The 20,782-nt window shown below is 36.5% G+C and overlaps 1 protein-coding gene across 23 annotated transcripts in view; it reads right to left on the minus strand.

Moving 5' to 3' along the window:
* SOX6 (SRY-box transcription factor 6) overlaps window positions 1–20,782 on the minus strand; it is a 382,016-nt gene that overhangs the window by 26,274 nt on the left and 334,960 nt on the right. For all 23 annotated transcript variants that reach the window (XM_068400308.1, XM_068400301.1, XM_068400306.1 and 20 more), the window contains one exon: window positions 9,285–9,393. In XM_068400308.1, coding sequence (XP_068256409.1) covers window positions 9,285–9,393 — 109 coding nt within the window. The remainder of the gene's footprint in view (window positions 1–9,284; window positions 9,394–20,782) is intronic.

The following is a 20,782-nucleotide window of genomic DNA, read 5'->3' on the forward strand; positions in this document are numbered from 1 at the left end:
TTCTGCACTAAACACTTGCTTAGATACTTGGCATATCTACATGGAAGAAAGGCAGATGCTCTTAAACACTTTTCTATTGCTGAGATACTGAGGTTGCTGAAGGAGAAAGTGTGTGCAGTATAGACTTAGAAAAACAGACAGTTGTACAAAGAAGAGAACTTGTCTGAATCTGTATCAATTGCTCATGCCTAGCCAGAATATACGATGTTCTTTCCTTAATGTATTCATATTTTTGCTCCACTCCCTGTGCTCAAGGAGTTAAGGAAGAAGGGCAAGATTCCTCCCTCCTCCATGCAGTATGATATAATGGTGGCTTTGTCAGCTAAAAATTCCATTGTGCCTGGAAATTTTACACTATTTTAGGCAGCTTCAAGCTCCTTTTACAATATTGGAGCAGTACAAAGACATGTGCAGAGCTAAGAATCAGGACCGTGGGGTGTTTTACACCTGTGGTGGCTGTACATGAGTGTGAAAAAATGTTTTAAACCACTGAACTACTATATTTAATTCTTCACTCACTCCACTTAAAAATAGCTAAGCAAACTGACTGATGCTTTCAGCATTTGTGACAATAATTTTCTCATGGGGTAAGATTTTCTGTATAAAACTGCAACCCACAGTTACTTTTTACAGCCTTGTTCTAAATTCCTGAAAATAATGTTTTACTATATAATGGAAATTGTGACAAGCACTTAACCATAACTGTGCTAATAGGCACCCCTATGTAAAACTCAGGGCATTGTAACAGTGGTTGGTTGTGCAACATCAGAAAATCTAACTAGAATTTTTTTAAATAAAGGTACAGTTATATAAGAACCAATTATTGTAGCATGGAGACAGCAAACAAGAAAGCCTCGTATTTAGCAGTAGGAAAAAAATACCTAAGACAGTTGAAAATCAAAAGGTAACACTTGTGGAGGACATCCAGATTTATTATTCTGAAAGTGAGAAGCATACTATATGTTAAATATTAGTGTCTTGAGAGGAATAAGTTTCAATGCCATGGAAAGATCAGTCCACACACCCTCAGCTCAGATTTTTCAGTACTCAAAGTGGGAGTTCCCCCTGTAAAATGTTATGGGGATGCTGGCAACAATGAGATTCTTGAAGTGGTTGCCATCAGAAAAGTGACGGGATGGTTCTCAAAGACAGAATGTCTTATTCCTATCCCATTTGCAGGCGTTGAGTTACTCCAGGGCTGAGGCACTGAATCTCATCCAACACAACCAAAATACTGTGCCTAAGTACTTTATCCCAGATTCCTGATCTGTTATGAGTTATTCTGAAAAATTTAAGCATATCACTCAAGTATCAGGCACAATCAAATAGATTCACAGGTGTTAAAAATAGCAACTACAATTAATGAAGGCCACCTTTTAGCATCTGGTCTAATTAACCAAGATAGTAAGTTATTTTGTCTTTAAATAAATAATAAAGATACACTTATGGGATTTTTTTTTTTTTTAATCAAAGACCTATAACAAGAATTCAGGGGAGTAAAAATTCCAGTACTTAAGCTTACTGCATTCTCTCTGGAAACACTTCTTTGTTTTCAGACAGCTTTCACTGTTTACTGATTTTCGTCTTTCCCCTCTCAACTGCCATAGCAACTATTACAAATATTTATGTGTGACAAATACTGGCATGGAGAGGCGTTCTTTCCTCCAGTATTTATGAAGCACTGTCACAAAAGTAGGTGATGCTTTGTCATGCATGTACTACCTGCTGTTTACACCTCTGCAGAAGAGGGTGTTAAACAAGTTACCTCACAGGTCTGGATTGTGTTGGCAGCCTGCCAAGATTGATCTGCCTGCAAATATATGGTTCCCTTTCACCTACCTCTTCAGCTGCTCAAAATCAACCGTTTTTTTGGAGTTAAGAAGAAACTGTGTCACCATTTTGTATAAGCAATTATTTACTATTGGGCATATATGAGAATGTTGAGGCTCTGAGTATATGGTAGAGGTGCTCCTTTAAGAAAACATTGATCTGGTTTTTACTTAATAGATTTGCAAAATGCAGGTACTTATCATGATGTCTGCTCTATCACCAGGGAGGGAGAAAATGAAGCTTTGACAGATGGACATAAATTTGGAGCTGGACAAGGTGGCAGTTTCTCCTCATCCTTAGATATCAGTCTTGTGCTCCCTTTGTAGCTCCTTTTTCTCATGTTTCTCCCCACACGGCCAAGAAACTACCTTCTACATTGCAAAGCTCCCTGTCTTTCCCCAGTTAGCTCGTTCCTCTCCTCCACATGATTCCACATTCACTGCTGCTGCTGCCATTGCAACCACTCATTGTTCGTCATGTTCTGGCAGTTGGTTAAATCTGCGATTATGCCTAACACCATTTCTTTCTTTCTCTGCCATTCAATTTCCTGTGCTTTTGGGCAGGTAGAATCTCTCATTGTACTACAACATGCCTTGCAATATGGCTAGCCCAAGTCAAATATGAATGGGAAGCACTAATTTTACAAACATAAAAAGACAGACTGCTGTTAACTGCTGCAAATATTGAGCAATTCTTTGACTTTGTATGTTGGTTGGCAAATCCATCATCTGAAATGCTGCAGAACTGGGTTCTTGAGCTTACTGCTGAATAGAAATATGTTCTTTTAAAAGCAAAAGTGAGCTTGTGCTCCTCCAATCTTGGGTTCTAGTCCAAAACCACGTTCAGACCAAAAACTGTGTATATCTGAACTGAAATTAATAAGATCAAGCTAGGGCTTACTACTGGAGCCAGCCTATTACCAATGGTTATGCAGCTTGCAGTCCCCAGCTGGCTTACATTCAGCCTACTTGGAGCATGGTCGAAGATACCATGATCAAACAGATAAGGCTTAAAGCTATATAATCTCAAATAGTGACATGGTATATAGAAAAACACAATCTTTAAACCAAAGAACCTACAAATTAAAGGAAGAGACAGCAGGCAGCAAAAGGAAGGACACAGGCACTAAGTCAATGTATTTAAGAAGATGGGCTGGTACCAATCCCATGCCGAGGACTCCAAGATACCTCTTAATGACTGATTCAACATCTAGGTTTCATAGCAAAGGTTATTCTTTGAAAGACTTTTAATAGTAATAGTCTAATACAAGGATAAATAAATACATAGATAGAGATAAACTGGACAGACAGATCCCACCACATTATTTAAAATTGTTTTTATCTAAACTAGCAGGCATACCTATCCTCAGAACTATGGTCCATGCTTAACGCACACTGGTAGATTAGTATCAAAGGAAGAAGCAGCAAGTGCTAACCACAAAATTTACAGAATCAAGAAAACTACCACATGAGAAATAGAACAAATGAAAACATCAAAACAGGACTCAGAAGAAAAGGTCATTGTGTATGTTGTCCCACATGGCCAAATATTTAACTCACAAGCCCCTGATTCTAAGATTCTAAGATATTAACACGAACGAACATGAAACAAAATGTTAAGTACTAATATAGGATTTTCATCTGTTTCCATTTGCTTTATAAAAATGAATTTATCTTCACAATGCATCTGATTTTTCACTTGGCAAAACAGGACACAGAGGTTATTTCTCTTTTACAAAATCACAGAGTGAGGCAGTGGCAAAACAATAATATTCAGATGGTTTTGCCCTGAGCCCAGTATCCAGTCAAGAAAACTATATTTTAACAGATCCAATTCTTTGGCCAGAACGAAGATCAGTTCTTGATGGAATTAGAATCCCTGACTATTACTGCTGAAGAAAACCACACTGCAACCTGAGATAAGGTAAAATCAGTAACTGTCAACATGAACGTTGGGTCTATTCTGCAGATTTCTATCTACTACAAAACAAAATCTTAACATACTTCCTACAAATTTCCAAAGCATTTGACCACAACCACAAAAACAGAAGGATCCATAAACATAGAGCACATTATACAAGCACAAGATCCATAAACATAGAGCACATTATACAAGCACAAGATCCATAAACACCGAGCACATTATACAAGCACAAGATCCATAAACATAGAGCACATTATACGATTCAAAAGCAGCAGCACTATCACCAGAAGTGAGCATCTGTGAAAGGAATATCTTTTTTAGAACTTGAACCAAAAAAACATATTCAGATCATCCAATATTAGATAACTAAGAACTAAATACTTTAGGGTCCCCCACCTGGAATTTAAAGAGGGCTCAGCTATGGCTCCTGACTATATTCTACATATTCTGGTGAGTTATGTATGTCATCATGTTGAAAAAGGAGTTTTAGCTATAGCTAGATTCAAAGCCATCTTGGTGTGTCCATGCCAGTTAGCTGTATTTCAGTACTGACAATCTCAAATGTTCAAAATTATGAAGCGCCCACAGAAAGAATGATGTTTCCTTTAAAATTATGATGTTTGGAAAAAAAAAAAAAATCTTTGTGTAGTTCTATAATTGGCTGTTGTTTATAATTTTGCATACCAGTCACCAAACATGAGGCTCTCAAATCATGTTTTTGAATTTTGCTAGCTACAAATGTATCATATATTTCAACATGACAACTGGGATTTCCAGGTAATGATATAAGTCTAATAGCTGTGGATTATTCATGAATGGTGTTACAGTCAGTGGCAATGTTTTTGAATACAGTCTGAGCAGGATTTTTAATATAGTTAGCCTGGTCCTGCTGGTGGCTAAGGAAGTAATAGAGATGTCTGTTTATGTCATATTTAATATAAAAATCTTGTTGATGATTTTCAGGCCTCCATTCAGATGACAGTTAGGTCATTATGAGTAACACAAGCTTTGAATATGACTTCATATGCTAGGTCATCTCAGAAAGTACACCTAGTTACCATTAATCTTAAAAAAATTTTCACACATTGGGCAGGGACAAGTTAAGTCTTAAAAGTCATTCTGCAGTATCCCTTCATATTTATCTTATAATTGCATAGAGCTAAATTTAAAGAATTGGAAGACTTGTCTTATAATTCATGATTCAAAAAAAATATACATGTAGCTTCAGCTTCTGATCAATGAGCCAGTACCACAAGCACCCCTAAAATTAAAGGAAAACATGACTCTGATCCCATCAAACTCAGATCACTGCCATATGTTATAGAAAAGATTTAAGGAGTAGAGAGAAATCATTGCTAGATGCTATTACAAAGGCATTCCACAAAATACAGAAGTCTGCTGATATTTCTTATAACAAATTACTTGAACCTTAAAGGCTGTATCAAAGCTATCGGAACCAGGAGCGCTTCCCAGATTGGTCTATCTTGGCTGCCTGTTGGGATGAGACTGACATGGACCATGTCTCTGCACACTTTAGTTTCCTATGGAAACACAGGTATGCGGGTAGACAGGGAGTGAACTGCACTTCCATTGCCCCCTTGGTCTAGATCAGTTAGGGGATCAGCATGCAGCCCAAACTGCACTTCCCCATAGTTTATAGCCAGCAGTGGGACTAAATTTGGAGTCCTTGGCTCAGGAATAAATTTGTTACACCATTCCCCCAACCAAAAAAAAAAAACCTCTACAAATACTCAATATATCTTCTCTAAATGTAGTAAATTTTGTAGTTCTGATGTTCTAAAATTCTGGTAATGGGAGTAAAACCATCTGACAGATCTAACAGCCACACACTCACTCTGTCACAACTGCACTTGGATCTCAGAGATCTGGATGTATTTCTGATGAAGAAAGACAGGGGGTCTAAAGTTGACCACAAATATTTTACTTCAGAAATCTTTATTTTCTATATGTCTGGGTTATTTGTGTAAAAGCACACAACAAAACACATAAATATTATCTAAAGATGTCTACAGCAATCTGCACTCAAATTATATCTAAGAAAAAATTGAAAAAAGAATAAAAGTAACAATGACAAAACAGAAAGGAAGGTGTGAAACACACTGAGTCTTCAAAGAATAGGACTATGGCTATTAGGAACCTTTGACATTCAGTTGAGATTGTGATCTTGGCAACACACTAAAATGCAACAAGGCTCTCTTCTTAGAGTAGGCCAAAGAAAAGCAACAAAGCTGGTGAAGGGTCCTATGAGGAGCGACTGAGGGAACTGGGATTGTTTAGCCTGGAGAAAAGGACGCTCAGGGGAGACCTTATCACTCTCTACAGCTGCCTGAAAGGAGGTTGTAATGAGGTGGGTGTCGGTGTGTTTTCCCAAGTAACAAATGATAGGATGAGAGGAAACAGCTTCAGGTTGTCCTGGGAGAGGTTTAGATTGGATATCAGGAAAAATTTCTTCACTGAAAGGGTTGTCAAGCACTGGAACAGGCTGCCCAGGGAAGCGGTTGAGTCACCCTCCCTGGAGGTACTTAAAAGCTGTGTAAACATGGTGTTTAGGGACATGGTTTAGTGGTGGACTTGATAATGTTAGGTTAATCACTGGACTCAATGATCTTAAGGGTCTTTTCCAGCCTAAATGGTTCTACGATTCTAAAGAATAAGTTGTCAAGTTTCTTAGTAACCCAGTGCTGAAACAGATTTACGGAAGCACAAAATAATAGCAACACACATAAAAAAACTTTGTAACAAGGAAAACCTAGAAAGATCTGTAATAGTTTAATGACAATTATAAGTGTTAATATTCTTGAAGACGAACAGAGTCTGTAGCATGGTACAGTACATCAGAGGCCACAGTTTAAGTGCTGATATTTCAGCAGCACTGTTTTCAGTGGACTTCTACTCTAAATGATGCCACGCTAGAAGTGTCATCTCTTAGCTAGCTTGCCAAAGATAAGGTGCCAAACTTGGGTGATATTTTTAATGTCTTTTTTTTTGCATCCAGCTCATACCTATATTCACCTTGTCTACAACTAGAAGGACAAATAAGCAGCTCAGTTTTGAAAACCTGCCAATGTTTTTTTCAGATCAGCAGATGTATTCGTCCAGCATCTCTTTTCCAGCAACATCTCTTGGCTGCTAAACAAAGTCTGGAAATCTGAATCCATTCATGAACTCAGATTTCCCATGTGGCAACACACCATGGCTCAAACTGCCCCACTAGCTCTAGAAAAATGTGTACACTGTCCTTAAACTGGCACACATCACTGTAGCTTGGGTTACATATGTCAAAGTTTCGTTCTGCACCATCCAGTAACGGGGCAGGGGGGGGTGTCTGTACCACGAGGTGTATCAGATACTAAATTAAGGATACTAGAAAGAGAAAGGATGGACTGAAGGAAATGAGCTAAATCGAGAAAGTCGTCAGGGACTTGATGTCATGTGAACCAGTAACTGTGTATCAAACCATTCTATGATTCTATGATTTTGTTGCAACTTTTCATCCCAACAGAGGAAAAAAAAATCCTTCAACACATTGAAATATAAGAAGTTGCTGCAGGATGGAAATTCCTTTACAAAGCAGTTTATAAATAACTGATTAGTCAACAAGTACTTTTAGAAGTCCATGCATCTTCTATGTCCTTTTTTTCTAGAAAAAAAATATTGCAAAACACCTGTCTAAAGTTTTATACCTACATTCTGTTCATTATTCTTCAGTTTAAAGACAATACAACAGCGGCCAATCACATCCAATAAATGAATAAATGAAGCTCATAAATAATAGCTCCCTAAAAATGAAAATCTGGAAATTATGGGTTTTATAAGGAACTATTTAAAAAAAGTATATATGGAAAATCTGAAACGTCTCATTAAGATGCTAGCCTCCTTCTCAATATTATTTGTAGTAAATGGCTGATGAGCTTCAGTTATCATCTTACCTTACTGTCATGGAGACCTGAAATCTTCACTATGTCAAAATACTTAAAAAAAATGTTAAGCAAAAACAATGTCAACATGTGCTCCTGCTGCATATGTCAGTTCCATGTGATAAGTTAATCATGATATTAAGCCAATAAGTAGGAATATTTTGCTGAATTAAATTTGAGAGTAAACTATTCCTCTGTATGGATGAGTCAATACGGGAACATCTTGGAACCGAACTTGCAGTACTGAATACAAGTCCTTGCCCAAAATACTTCTAAATTCAGGTTTTTTGATTTGCCTAGGGACTGATTAAAGAGAATGTATGTCAGCTGGCAAGCAAGAAGAATCAGGGCTCTAAGATGTTTTATCACAGGCATATCATGTACTACCTATACACTAAAGGAAAGGTAACATTTACATGTGCTGTTGTTCAGGCTTCAAAATGAAGGGACAATTCATGAGACCTTACCTGGACCATTTATTTCTGGGTCACAGAGAGACAGAACAGAAAATATGCTCATAGGAATATTTCTCTATACAGAAAATACTGATGCCTTTTTATTAGAAAAATTCTGTCACAGTGTTTCAAGAATCATTTGAAAATAACCCTATTTGTCAACAATTACAAGTTTATTGGTCGTATTCTTTTGATCCAAGAAAAAAAGGAAATTTTGAACCTGACAGATGTTTGGTTATTAATGGAAAAATTTAGAGATGTTTTAACCTTTTCTCAAGAACAGTGGCATAACCAGAACTTGTCAGGTTAAAAAAGAGCAAAATGATTCTCAAACAGAAGTAAATTGAGGGGGCAAAATGTTGCATAATATTCTATGTGAACAGTACATTAATCTTATGACTGTGACTGGTAGGGTTCCTATCTATCTACATGTTCTCTTCTAATGTATCACAAGGTAGAGAAGATACCAGTAGCATCCACTTCCAGAGGATGCATGATAACCCTGCTAGAGATTAAACCCAGTCTTGATAAACACTGATTTCCACCTGTGGCTTGACACTGTATGCCTGATGTATAGAACTCTCACTGAAATGAGTGCAAATGCACTGAAGGTTTATATCATGAAATAGACATTTTCATGTAGAAAATGTGAAGTGTTTTTCCATTATCATTTGACAGCTGCCTGTCAATAAAATTCTGCTTGCTGTATCTTGAATAGTTTGTGAGTGCACTGATGGGTGGACTTCTTAAAGAGCTCTAACTTTCTTCAAAGCTGCTAAATCCTTAAAAACTGGTGAAAATATATATATATATATATATTGCCTTGCTGAAAAAATTTTCTCAATGTTTCCTACACTTTTATTAATAGTATAAAATGTAAACACTTAATTGACAGCTGCTGGGGGAGAAAAATAGTTGCATTGCAGAAGGACTTAGAGAGCTATACAGTCCTTTTCATTTATCTGCCCTTTGGTATAGATTTATGACAATCTCACAAAAACACACAGAAATCATTCAAGTGTTATCCTGGGATGTAAGCTAGACAGTACTTATGACACTGGCAGTATTTCAGCCATACCATTCTGTGATGCAGTGTTCAATAACCCATTTTGCAATCATAATCAAAATTGCAACTCACCTTCTGCATCTTCTGGCCTTGTAAGATCAATGACACCAGGGCCCAGTTTTCCATCTTCATTGGGTTTCCCTGTTAGCTGTGGGCCTAAATTTTCAAACCTTGTTCTTTCCTGGAAAAGAACAGAAATAGTCTTAATGCTTTATATAGATTAGTTCATATTATATGCCTGTGCATATGTGTATGCCCTGATACATGCCTTATTTTTTAAATCTGAAAAAATGATGAGTGCATTTAGTTAGAATTTTAACTCAGGGACAATTTTTTTACAGATTCTGAATGTTTGCATTTATGAAAATCAGTTTTAAATGTGAAACATACACAGAAACTTTGAGATTATTTTGATCTGCACTGCCATAATGCATAAACGATTGTACATGCAAATACAAAACACTTGGCAGCAGAGCTGATCGATGCTGCTCACTTTGCCTTTCCACTTATTTTCTCACTTAAACAGGAAAAGACAATCAATATTTGGAAGACAGGAAAATTCAGAAGTTGAAAGAAAAGTTTGTATTAAAATATACTGCTAATTTAATGGAAAAAGCACTTTTTCCCCACTATGAGATTCAAGTTTGCATTCAAACCTCTGGGAAAACACAAGTCTGAATTTTATGCAAAAGGTTTTCAAAGACAAGTATTTGAAAGGAAGAATAATAGATGACAGAATTGATATTATTACTTTGCCTAGGAATTGAAATTGTACCTCAGTGGAAAGGGAACCTAAGGAGACTGAAAAAAAAAAAAGGAAAAAGAATGCACACTCCTAGAAAAACAGAAAGCTTTTGAGACCTCCATAGGAAACCTGGAACTAGAACATGGAAACTGAAGGGTATTTTATGTGTTAACCCAGTTCCTCAATCAACTACTGGACAAAGGCACTATAAATGACAGTGTAATATTGTCTCACAATAGTAGTCTCTGTAGTACTGTGTATCAGTAGCAAAGCATTCAATGGTTATCATTAATTTAGCATTCTCATTTGAAGGAACATAGCATGTTTTCCCTCTTGCCTTGTTGTTACCTCTTCAGACTAAACTTAGCATTATGTTGTACTTGTGAATGAATGAAACCTTGTTGTTCATTACTATGAAACAATATTAAATGTCATGTCATCTTGAATTTACAGACATGAAATACCAGCTTTCAGCTCTACGGACAGTTTCTCCATGTTATACTTAATGCATTATGCAGAAGTAGAGTGCTGATTGCTGTTCAGTCTATTGTTCAATGACCTAGTTCTGTGCTGTGCATATTAGACATAAGAAGGAAACATTAGGAGTTTCTCTTCTGCAAGATGGTTAGAAACTTTGAAATGTTCTTAAGGACGAAATATACTTGATGGCCTTGACTCCTCATTTGCTCCACCTCCAAATACTTCTGCTTTCCAATGTAATTATTTTTCTATCATCATTATCTTTCAGCAATAAAACCCCACCAGGCCAACAACTGTGGAATTCTTTTGATTCTTCATTCTTTTGATTCCTTCGGCTATGGATTTTTTTAGTTATTTTGTTTAATTTGCAGAGGAAGACAAGAAAGCACAACCTGACACTGGATTTGCCACAACATGCAGCTGAGGCATTTCAGGTACTAACTGCATTTCTAGAAGTTCCTCAGAATCTTCCAGTTGTTGAACAAAATAACTCTGCATTTTATATTTGGTTAAGTTCTTAACTTATTTTCTTCTGCAAAACCAGTGGTTGATGAAGGAGCTTACATATACAAAGGAACTCATGAGAAAAGAAAGAATTACAAATGAATCATAGAATCATAGAATCATAGAATGTTAGGGATTGGAAGGGACCTCGAAAGATCATCTAGTCCAATCCCCCTGCCGGAGCAGGATTGCCTACACCATATCACACAGGAACGCGTCCAGGCGGGTTTTGAATGTCTCCAGAGAAGGAGACTCCACAACCTCTCTGGGCAGCCTGTTCCAGTGTTCGGTCACCCTCACCGTAAAGAAGTTTTTCCTCATATTTAAGTGGAACCTCCTGTGTTCCAGCTTGCACCCATGGCACTGAGAAGAGCCTGGCTCTATCCTCATGACACTTGCCCTTTACATATTTATAAACATTAATGAGGTCACCCCTCAGTCTCCTCTTCTCTAAGCTAAAGAGACCCAGCTCCCTCAGCCTCTCCTCATAAGGGAGATGTTCCATCCCTTAATCATCTTCGTGGCTCTGTGCTGGACTCTCTCGAGCCGTTCCCCTGTCCTTCTTGAACTGAAGGGCCCAGAACTGGACACAATACTCCAGATGCGGCCTCACCAGGGCAGAGTTAGAGGGGGAGGAGAACCTCTCTTGACCTGCTAACCACACCCCTTCTAATACCCCCAGGATGCCATTGGCCTTCTTGGCCACAAGGGCACACAGCTGCTCATGGTCATCCTGTTGTCCACTAGGACCCCCAGGTCCCTTTCCCCTACGCTGTTCCTCTCCAAACATGGTCTGCCCCCAAATGAAAGTGACTGCAGAAAGGCACTGCAATACTAGAGGCCCCAATATTTTACTGCAAGGTGTTGTGCAATTGTACAATACACCTGAATCATCAGGATGGGATCTGTTTTACTGGTAGACAGAATAAAAAATAAGTTTGTCAGGATTCTGCATTCATTGCAAAGAGCTGATTTGCAGCTGAGATAAAAACAAAGATCAGTACTAAGAAAACAGCTTTTGGCACATACATTGTCTCTTCCAAAATATTTGTGCTAAAAGCTTTTTCTTAAGGATGCTAATACAGCACCTGCAGTATTCTTGGAAGAACAGCCTTTAAGTGTGTTTCAGAAGAAGCAGAAATACCTTTCTGCTATAAAAATCAACAGATCCTGCTATATATATCAATATGCACATTTGGAATATCTTTCTAGTCATTCATTCTCTTTGATTTTACCAGAAAATATTCTGTTAAAAAAAAAAGAAGAAAAAAAGAAAGTTTCTGAAAGAATATCAATATTTTGACATGGAAGGAGAAAAGGGAAAATTACATGATATGGTTCAGGAACAGTAAAATGAAAGCATTTATACCGTAAAAATACCTGCTCTTGTCAAACAAAGGAGATGTACTTATATTTATTTCATAACACCTTCCTTCTAATTCATAAAGAGCTGTAACAAAGCTAGCTATACTTAAGTCTTTGAAATGCCTTTTAAAGTCATTCCTTTGCTTGCCTTTTACTAAAAGTCTCATAGTGGCCACAAAAGATTTTCAATATTTACGTTTGGATTTAGACAAATTCAGTGAACTGTAAAAAACAGAAAAATGTTCCTCAGTACTAATAATGTTTTTATCTAGTAGATGCCTTCACAATTCCATGAAATACAACAAATTCATATGAAATTTATTATTAGAGAGGAAACTTGTCCAACTAGGCTCCAGTCCTTCTTTATGGGGTTTGTCTTTGCTCCTGTCTTGAATTCATCCTAAAGAGAATAGTTACTTGCACCAAAAATCCTTTTAAAGGGTACCTTTTTCCTAGTACGAGCAAGGACTGAAAGGAAGATTGATTCCCATATGAATAATATTCCCATATGAATAAAAAAAGACATAACTTAATTAAAAGTAAATGGCTATACATAGCTGCACTAATAAATATGTTACCTACACATGCATTAAATTTGCACACATGTACATTGACTATTGGATATATTGCTGCCTCTTTAAGCTACATTAATAGAAAATTTTTGGTGAGTTTGTAACAAAGCGTACCACTATGGACAGTGCAGGTGATTTGTTTCCTGTGAAAAAGCATTCTGGACCTCTATTTTGAATTGATTTTTTGTACTGGGTATAGAGCTTATACTGTATAGTCACATTAAGTTTTCCCATTTAAATTTCAGAAAAAAAGGTGTAGAACATGACACTGACAACCCTTTCTCATGACTAGATCAACACAGTCAATTGGAGTTTGCACTAGAAAACTGAAAGCTCTTCCCAGCACAAATCAGATCCTTTGTGCTTCTTTATATGTTGAACACACAGTAAAAATAATCACTTCTTTAAAATGAGAAAAAAGCAGAGACAAAAGATTCTTCTTAGCAGCCAAATCTTAATTTTCCATTCTGTGATATGATTAGGCACTTATTTATGCGTTGTCAGTCACAAACATGCAGAAAACATAAAAGTTATTGAAAAAATTTAAAGTCTGCTCAACTGTCTTGCAGGACTGTTGGTTCTCTAAGTGCTTTGAAATTATGATGTATGAGGTAGATGTTGCATATTAAATAAAGATATTTAAATTATAAAGCCCCCGTTAGTGAGAGCTGATGAATGTTAAATGTTATGAGCCACAAGGCTGTGGCATCCATCATATTCACATATTATCACAGTCAGTGATGGAGCAGTCCCCATTGATGACAGATAGACTGCTAGATAGTTATCCCTTATTTCCAGAGTCGCCAAGCAAGCCTTTCAACCCCTTTGGCATTATTTTTAGCTTTGCATTAAATTAGCAACTTTTCCATCACATTCTGGCAGAAAGTATCAATTCTTTCTTCATGTGTGGAAGGTAAAAGAATGCCCTTTAAAAAGTGAAGCAAGGAGTAAAGGAAAAGGAAGCAATAGTCCCTACCTCTGAAAAGGCTGCAAACTTCAAATGACTAGAAGCAAATATAAAATTGTGATCTTGTGAAAGAACAGCAATGAAACAGTAAGCACACAATAATGGCTTTTCTCTGCACTTAGATAAAAGCTGAATTTTTGATGTGCACAGTATATTTTCATAAAATTTTATATACTATGTTTTATACACTTATTGGCTATTCCATAATAATGTGTGTGCTAACAGTAAAATTGCTCTTAAATTTATGTGTGTTATTTATACGTTCCCACGTAACAATGCTTTTTGTTGTAAAAAATATTCTGTTTATTAATGTAACTTTACAACCACTGCATCCAAGATCCGTGGTAAATTAATGACATTTTTATTATTTTATAGTGTCATTAAATTTTTACTGATCACTCCATCAAACAGAAGCAATAAAGGCCATAATGCAAACTGGGACACTTAGATCAGGGGAGCAGGAACGCATTCCATATAGTCTGAAGTAAACGGCTTGCCATAAATGATATTTATACCATCTTTAAGGATGTGAGAATACTTGGACAAGTTTGGCAAAACTGTTTCTGTAGTACCATGGATTGTGTACTTAAATAACAGTTTACTTGCCAGCAAGACAATTTTTTTCAAACCATATGCGAGAAGATGAATGATTGCATCCATCTCTTGAAAAATAATATACGAAATGTAATAACACACTGGGCACCCCTCCCTTCTGGATTACCAAGCCTGATCCGACTATACCCATGCCTCAAATTATTTCAACATGCTTGCTTTTTCCACATCTGAAATGTATGCTTAGTCTGAAATGGAAAATGGCATGCATGCTGATCATTGTGTAAAAGATTTAAAATATATATATTTTTTGCAAACAAATACTTTTTATTTAAGTAGACGTGTTTGGACAATGATGTAATACCCTTTATTTCAACAGTCTAGCATGGAAGCAGTTACCAACATTAATTTAAAGAGCCAGTTTCTAGAAACTGAATTAATACGGGTCATTCACAGAAGCCACAGAGAATATGACTGAAGGGATATTATTTCTTCTGAGGACAGTACTTTAGTTAGAATGACTACAAATAATTATCACATGTTGTCTTTATGTATGAAATGTATTTCAGTTGAATTATTCCATACTAAATGTTCTAGTAGCTTACTTGCTAACTGTGATCTATTCCCTTCGTGTACCATCGACAGTAAACAACAGACAAACAACTTACTATATTCAGAACATAAAAAGGACATTTTCAGTAGAACACAGAGAAAATTACTCCGAGTTTTAATAAGGAAGAATCACAAAACCTTTTTTTTCCCCCTGGAAAGTCAAGATACAAACATCCTAAGCTTTTCACCTTCTTCTTACTACTTTTTAACGGCTAGGACTGAAAAGTTAAATTACCCTCCACTTAGAATCTTTTTGCATCATCTTGGCACAGCAAGGATAACTACAAATTAACTTTCAGCTTTATCTCTGGATATTTTACTTATTACGGGTGGGAAGTTTAAACATTAACCTTATTACAACAACGTCAATCATCCTACTGGCGTGCAGGCATGCAACTGCTGGAATTCTTTGGATGGCAAAGTAGATAAACACAATAGTAGCATTATTCTTACAATTAAAAGCAAGGCCTTTGGTTTTGCAGAACTGTGGTGAATATCTAGAACTTGCTTTCAACGTCATAGCAGCGGGAGTTGCTCCAAGAAACCAGAGAAATTAAATTAGCAAAGTAGGCAAACCTATTGTAGGAATGCTGATATTTTAAGATATTACAAGATACAAAGTATATCCTTTCCAACCATTGATTTACAGGTTGCATAAATTAAGGATATGCTGGGTTCTATGATGCTGACACAGCCTGTCCTTACTTTATTTTAGATATAAGTGAAATACCTGAATTCAATGATCTCAAGAACCAGAGGGACAGTTCGGCTAATTTTCACCCGACATACTGCTGATTTCAGTTTTTGAAGGCCCCTATATTGTTCATAAACTGTTCCAGTACCATCTTTGTATGCTAAACATACAGCATGGACTGGCATCCCTGACACAGCTACAGATTTGTGTTACATTAGAGTGCCTCAAAGCAAAACAGCTTGCTGAAGAGATGTGGGGAGAGAGAAGATCCTAGGTCCCCTTTTAAATATATTCTTCCTCTTAAAGTATAACTAAAATGTAAGAGATTAAAAGCAGAAAACAGGGAACTTATACTAAAATTTCTTTGCCTGACTTACAAGCCTCAGTTGGCTTCCAGGTGGCAATGTGACATATGCAAGCCCCACTCACAAGCATGTAAAATACTCCAAAGTTGTTCAGTAACAGAATTTCATAGTGATTGTCATGATGTGGGACTTTCTTCTTTTGAGACCCAGGCTCTGGAGTCAAAATTGAGAATTTCAATTTCATCAAAATTTAAAGTGACTAGAAAAAAGTTTGAAGCTGGAGTGATAAAGGCAAAAATTTCATTAGATAAATAAATGCAAACACAAATGGCCTACTTGTAAACACTCTCTTTAGCTAATTATTTTGGAAGTCTGATTTTAAGGATCAGAATTCCTAGAGCCTCTGGTTAGTGTGAGCAGTAGCCATCTTGATCTCCAAACACAAATAAGGATTTAGATGAATTCCCTGATTATTGGGAGCACATACTAATAAGGTAATAGACATAAATGCATTGAAGCTTGCCTTTAAAAATAAGTGTATGAGTTTAAAAATATTTTTTAAAAGCAAAAAAAAAAATAACAGATAGATAGAAAATGTTTCCGCCTAAGTAGGTTAATATGCCCTCCTACACATGAAGTTTTGACATACTCGTAACTATTGCCACACTTGCAGGCAGCCGTAAGCTATGTATCTGCCCTGGTTAGATTACTTTCAACAGGATTACTGCACTTACTGAGCCCCCTTAACCAAATGCTTTATGTCTTTGTTCATATGGTTTTAATATGGTTTTAACCAATTGCAAGGTTATTTATAAGTTTGCAACTCCCCAGTAGTTAGAGTTATGAAGCGTTCAGACTTAAGCATATCCAGTTGTGTGGTAACCCAACTACTGCTTTCATGCGGTTTCCAACTTTTTATTCATGCACAAAGGCATGATGTATGGCAGTATCTGAGAACTTGCTGATTAACTCTTTGTTTCAGCAGCAAATTCATACAGCAGCCTACAGCAAAATTACACGTCAAATAAAAGGTAAAGACTTTTTTAAAAAAAAAATTTAAAAAAATCACACAAACTGTGGAATTCCACCTTAAACTGACGAGAACCCATTAGTCCTTGAAAAATAAAGGGAAAATCAATTAAATTAACAGTTGCTAAATGAAAAGCAAACAAAAGGAGTTAGTACTTTAGATTCTGCATAATATGGCTGTAGAATTCACCAGAGGTCAGAAAAAGTCCAGAGCTTGGGCTGTCACTTGTTTTTAAAAGAGCTGGATAATTTTATGACTGTTAATAACATTTGTAGTAACACATGCTAAGATAATCAAATCTCATGTTGCAGAGTGTAAGCTGTTCAACTGTCCGGGTCAAAGAGAAATTCCCTCGTTCTCTCTGCTGCTCCCTTCCCTCCTGACCAACATCCACAGATGATTAACTGGGAGCCTTCTAGGGAGAGAAGTTAATTTTCTTTTATAACATCAGGTATTGCTCACTAGATTTAAGGGAGAACTGGTAAATGGCATAGACCAAATCTATTTACCTTGTAATTAGAAAGAATGTGAATGCAACCATTTAAAAGAACCACATTTTCTTCTAACTAAACACATACATGTGCATTTTGAGACAGACAAAAATAAACACAAATTACAATTGATATACACTTCTACTAGGAAATAGCAGGACTGTGCTACTCTTGGACCTTCAGAATGGTCATTCAAATTTCTAACATTTGAGTTACAAGAATAAATGCATAAGGGCATGGCAAAACAAAGGGTTTTTTTCCTAGTAGACTAAATACTACAGAGAAATAATAATATACATTTTGCTATATTTCAGTTTAATTTAGCAGCTGGTTGGACCTTGTCAGTTATGACCTCACTTTCACTGAGTATTTAAAAATGGAGACATTGAAATGCCATAAAAGTATACAGAAAGACTTTTACCAAATTTAGACGATGACATGATTCTGTATGTATATCTGCATGCTTCCCCAAACTTTTCTGTTTGTGACTAAATTTCATTAAAAGTGTTGTCATGCATTAGAATCAGAACATAATTTAGAAGATCAGAGATCTGGTTACTAGCCTCAAAACTGTGAATCTCCTTTTCTTTTAATCATCTAGTAATATATTCCAGGCTGAAAACACAGCTTTAGCAAGAAGCCACAGCAGTATAACAACCAGCAAAACTATTCTAGGTTCAGCACAACAATTTTTTTGGAATGGGAAAAAAAAAAGCAGAAAAGAAGTCACCAATTTCAATTTCATTGCGGTGTTCTGCAAACCTCAACAGCACAAAGCAAATTCAGCGGCCCTCCACACAAAGTTGGGAAAAGTGAGGTCTTTAAAAAATCCAGAACACCCACAGACATACACACACACCACTGGTCAAACATTTTGAGAAACAATATGATGTTCTTTTCTGAACAATATGGCAATGTAAGTGCATGCAAACAGACACATATATATGTTTGATTTTAAACCTGTATGTGCTAAGAGAAAGGCAGATGATTTTCTCATAGATACTTTCATTCCATCATTTCAACTGTTCCTTATGATAGGCACACACAGAACCACAGAATCAATCAGGTTGGAAGAGACCTCTGGAATCATCGAGTCCAACCATTGCCCTGACACCACCATGTCAACTAGACCATGGCACTAAGTGCCATGTCCAGTCTTTTCTTAAACACATCCAGAGATGGTGACTCCACTACCTCCCTGGGCAGCCTGTTCCAATGTCTAATGACCCTTGTCAGGTTTTGTGATATTATCAAACAACACTGGAAAAACTGTGATCGAAATGGACTACATGATGCAATAATCAATTATCAAATAGCAATAAATGCACTTTTCCTACTCGATATGTGGGTAGTCATTATAAAGATTTAAAAGCAAATATTTCAAATACTCTATTTGCAAGTACTTTTACAATTAAAGAACTAAACTTCAGGGAAAATCTGAATTTGAGTTTTGTGCATTTTATTACAGCAATCTTTGAACATGAATAGTGTTGTATATTGTAAGTATAGATTCCAGCAGCTCCATTAGGGTAAATCCTCCAGGGCTTTGGAATTACAGGTATCAAACCCAGATACTTTGAATGAGTCACTGGGGTACCTACCCCTTTTGTTTATCTCTATAAGCAATGCAGGCCTCTAGACACGGCTGTTCCATCTCATTTTCAGGAAGACACCTGAAGTAGTTTAAATTGGTGATGCAAAAGACACTTGGGCTTAAACGCTCATATTCATATTTAGAATTAGAAATGCAATCAAGGCAGTTAACAAAATCCCACCAAATGCTACTGTCTTCAAGTATATGCCTTGCCTTGTGCTGGATGCAAATATATAATTGCATACCATGCATATATAGATTAACTAGGCTTTTTTTTTTGTATTTATCAAGCTGATTTTTTTATTTATTTTATAGCATTTTAAGTATACTTTTTCAGGGTTGCATTTTATGATTGCTGCTTATATATTACTCTGTTTAGACTCAGGCCTTTTTTGTTATGTTCAGAGAGAAGAGAAACATATCACTAAAGAATAAGGATGGGTGACAATGGAACAATGATAACAACATCATTATGCAGTGTTTTGCCTCTTGTACCCCCATCACTGCCATGTTTTTCTCTGATTATTTCAGCCTCAGGAAAATGTGCTGCTTATTGTTTATGTCAGGAAGGCAAGATTACTATTTGCATGATTACAATATCAAGTATGATGGACATAATGCCTGTGATAATACAGATGTACCCCTCAACTAGCTCCTGACTTTAATCTTCATTCAACAGGAAAAACAAAACAAAACAAAACAGTGAGTTGCAAATTCTTGCAGCCTCGTATAGGCCTTAATCGTGTAAGGTGCTGAGTACTTTCACTCCAGTCCAACAGAGGCCTCAAGGACGTGGATAGTCACTACTTAACTCCAGGGGAATACTTACGTGCTTATATTAAGAATGGACTAATGCACTTCACTGAGTCAGGGCCAACGTGTGTAGTTCTCGTATGTTTACACTGAATCTGAGAATAAAAATTAAACAACTTCTTTCCAGGCTGAAAAAAAAGATACTTTCTCCTTCTTATTGATTACTCCTTTTTCCCTTTGAAACATGTAGGTTGAAGGCCTTCTGGTATGAAGAATTATTCTTGTTTAGGAATAAAACAATAGAAAGCCAAGAACACAGTCCTGTAAGGATTTATGTGAGTGGACAAGACCTTGCATTAACAATGTCCTAGCTGAAGGCAAAGGAACAAGTCCCTACGAGTCAAACTGCTATATTTATTTACTTACCTTTCTAGTACAATCAGAACTAAGTTGCTCATAATTTATGTTTTTAAAATTTGTACTCAAGGAAAAAGCAACCCAAAATGGATTTATGAACACTATAAATTCATCAAAACAAAAAAAAAAAAGCAACTGATAAAGTAGGATAAAGGTTCCATTTGCTACATCCGACATGCAAATGCAGGCAAATATGTAATTCCTGGAAACTGGGAGAGATTTACATCTCTTGGAAGGAGTAACTCTTCCATGCAGGAAGTATGAATCAAAATAATGCAAGAAAGAGAGTACTTATAAAAGGGTAGCTGAAGGCTATGCATTTTTTTCATGCAGAATCCAGGAACCTTTACACCTGAAACCAACTTAAATGCAAAATGAACACCTACGGGCTGAAAAAATTATGTGGTTTTACTGCTGCAATATACAAAGACAAAACTACCAGTCATCTATAGCTAAAGCTACTGGCAAAAATCCTTTCTCTAGCTTTTC

This window comes from Nyctibius grandis, chromosome 4, assembly GCF_013368605.1.
Source record: "Nyctibius grandis isolate bNycGra1 chromosome 4, bNycGra1.pri, whole genome shotgun sequence".
NCBI classification, from domain to species: domain Eukaryota; kingdom Metazoa; phylum Chordata; class Aves; order Nyctibiiformes; family Nyctibiidae; genus Nyctibius; species Nyctibius grandis.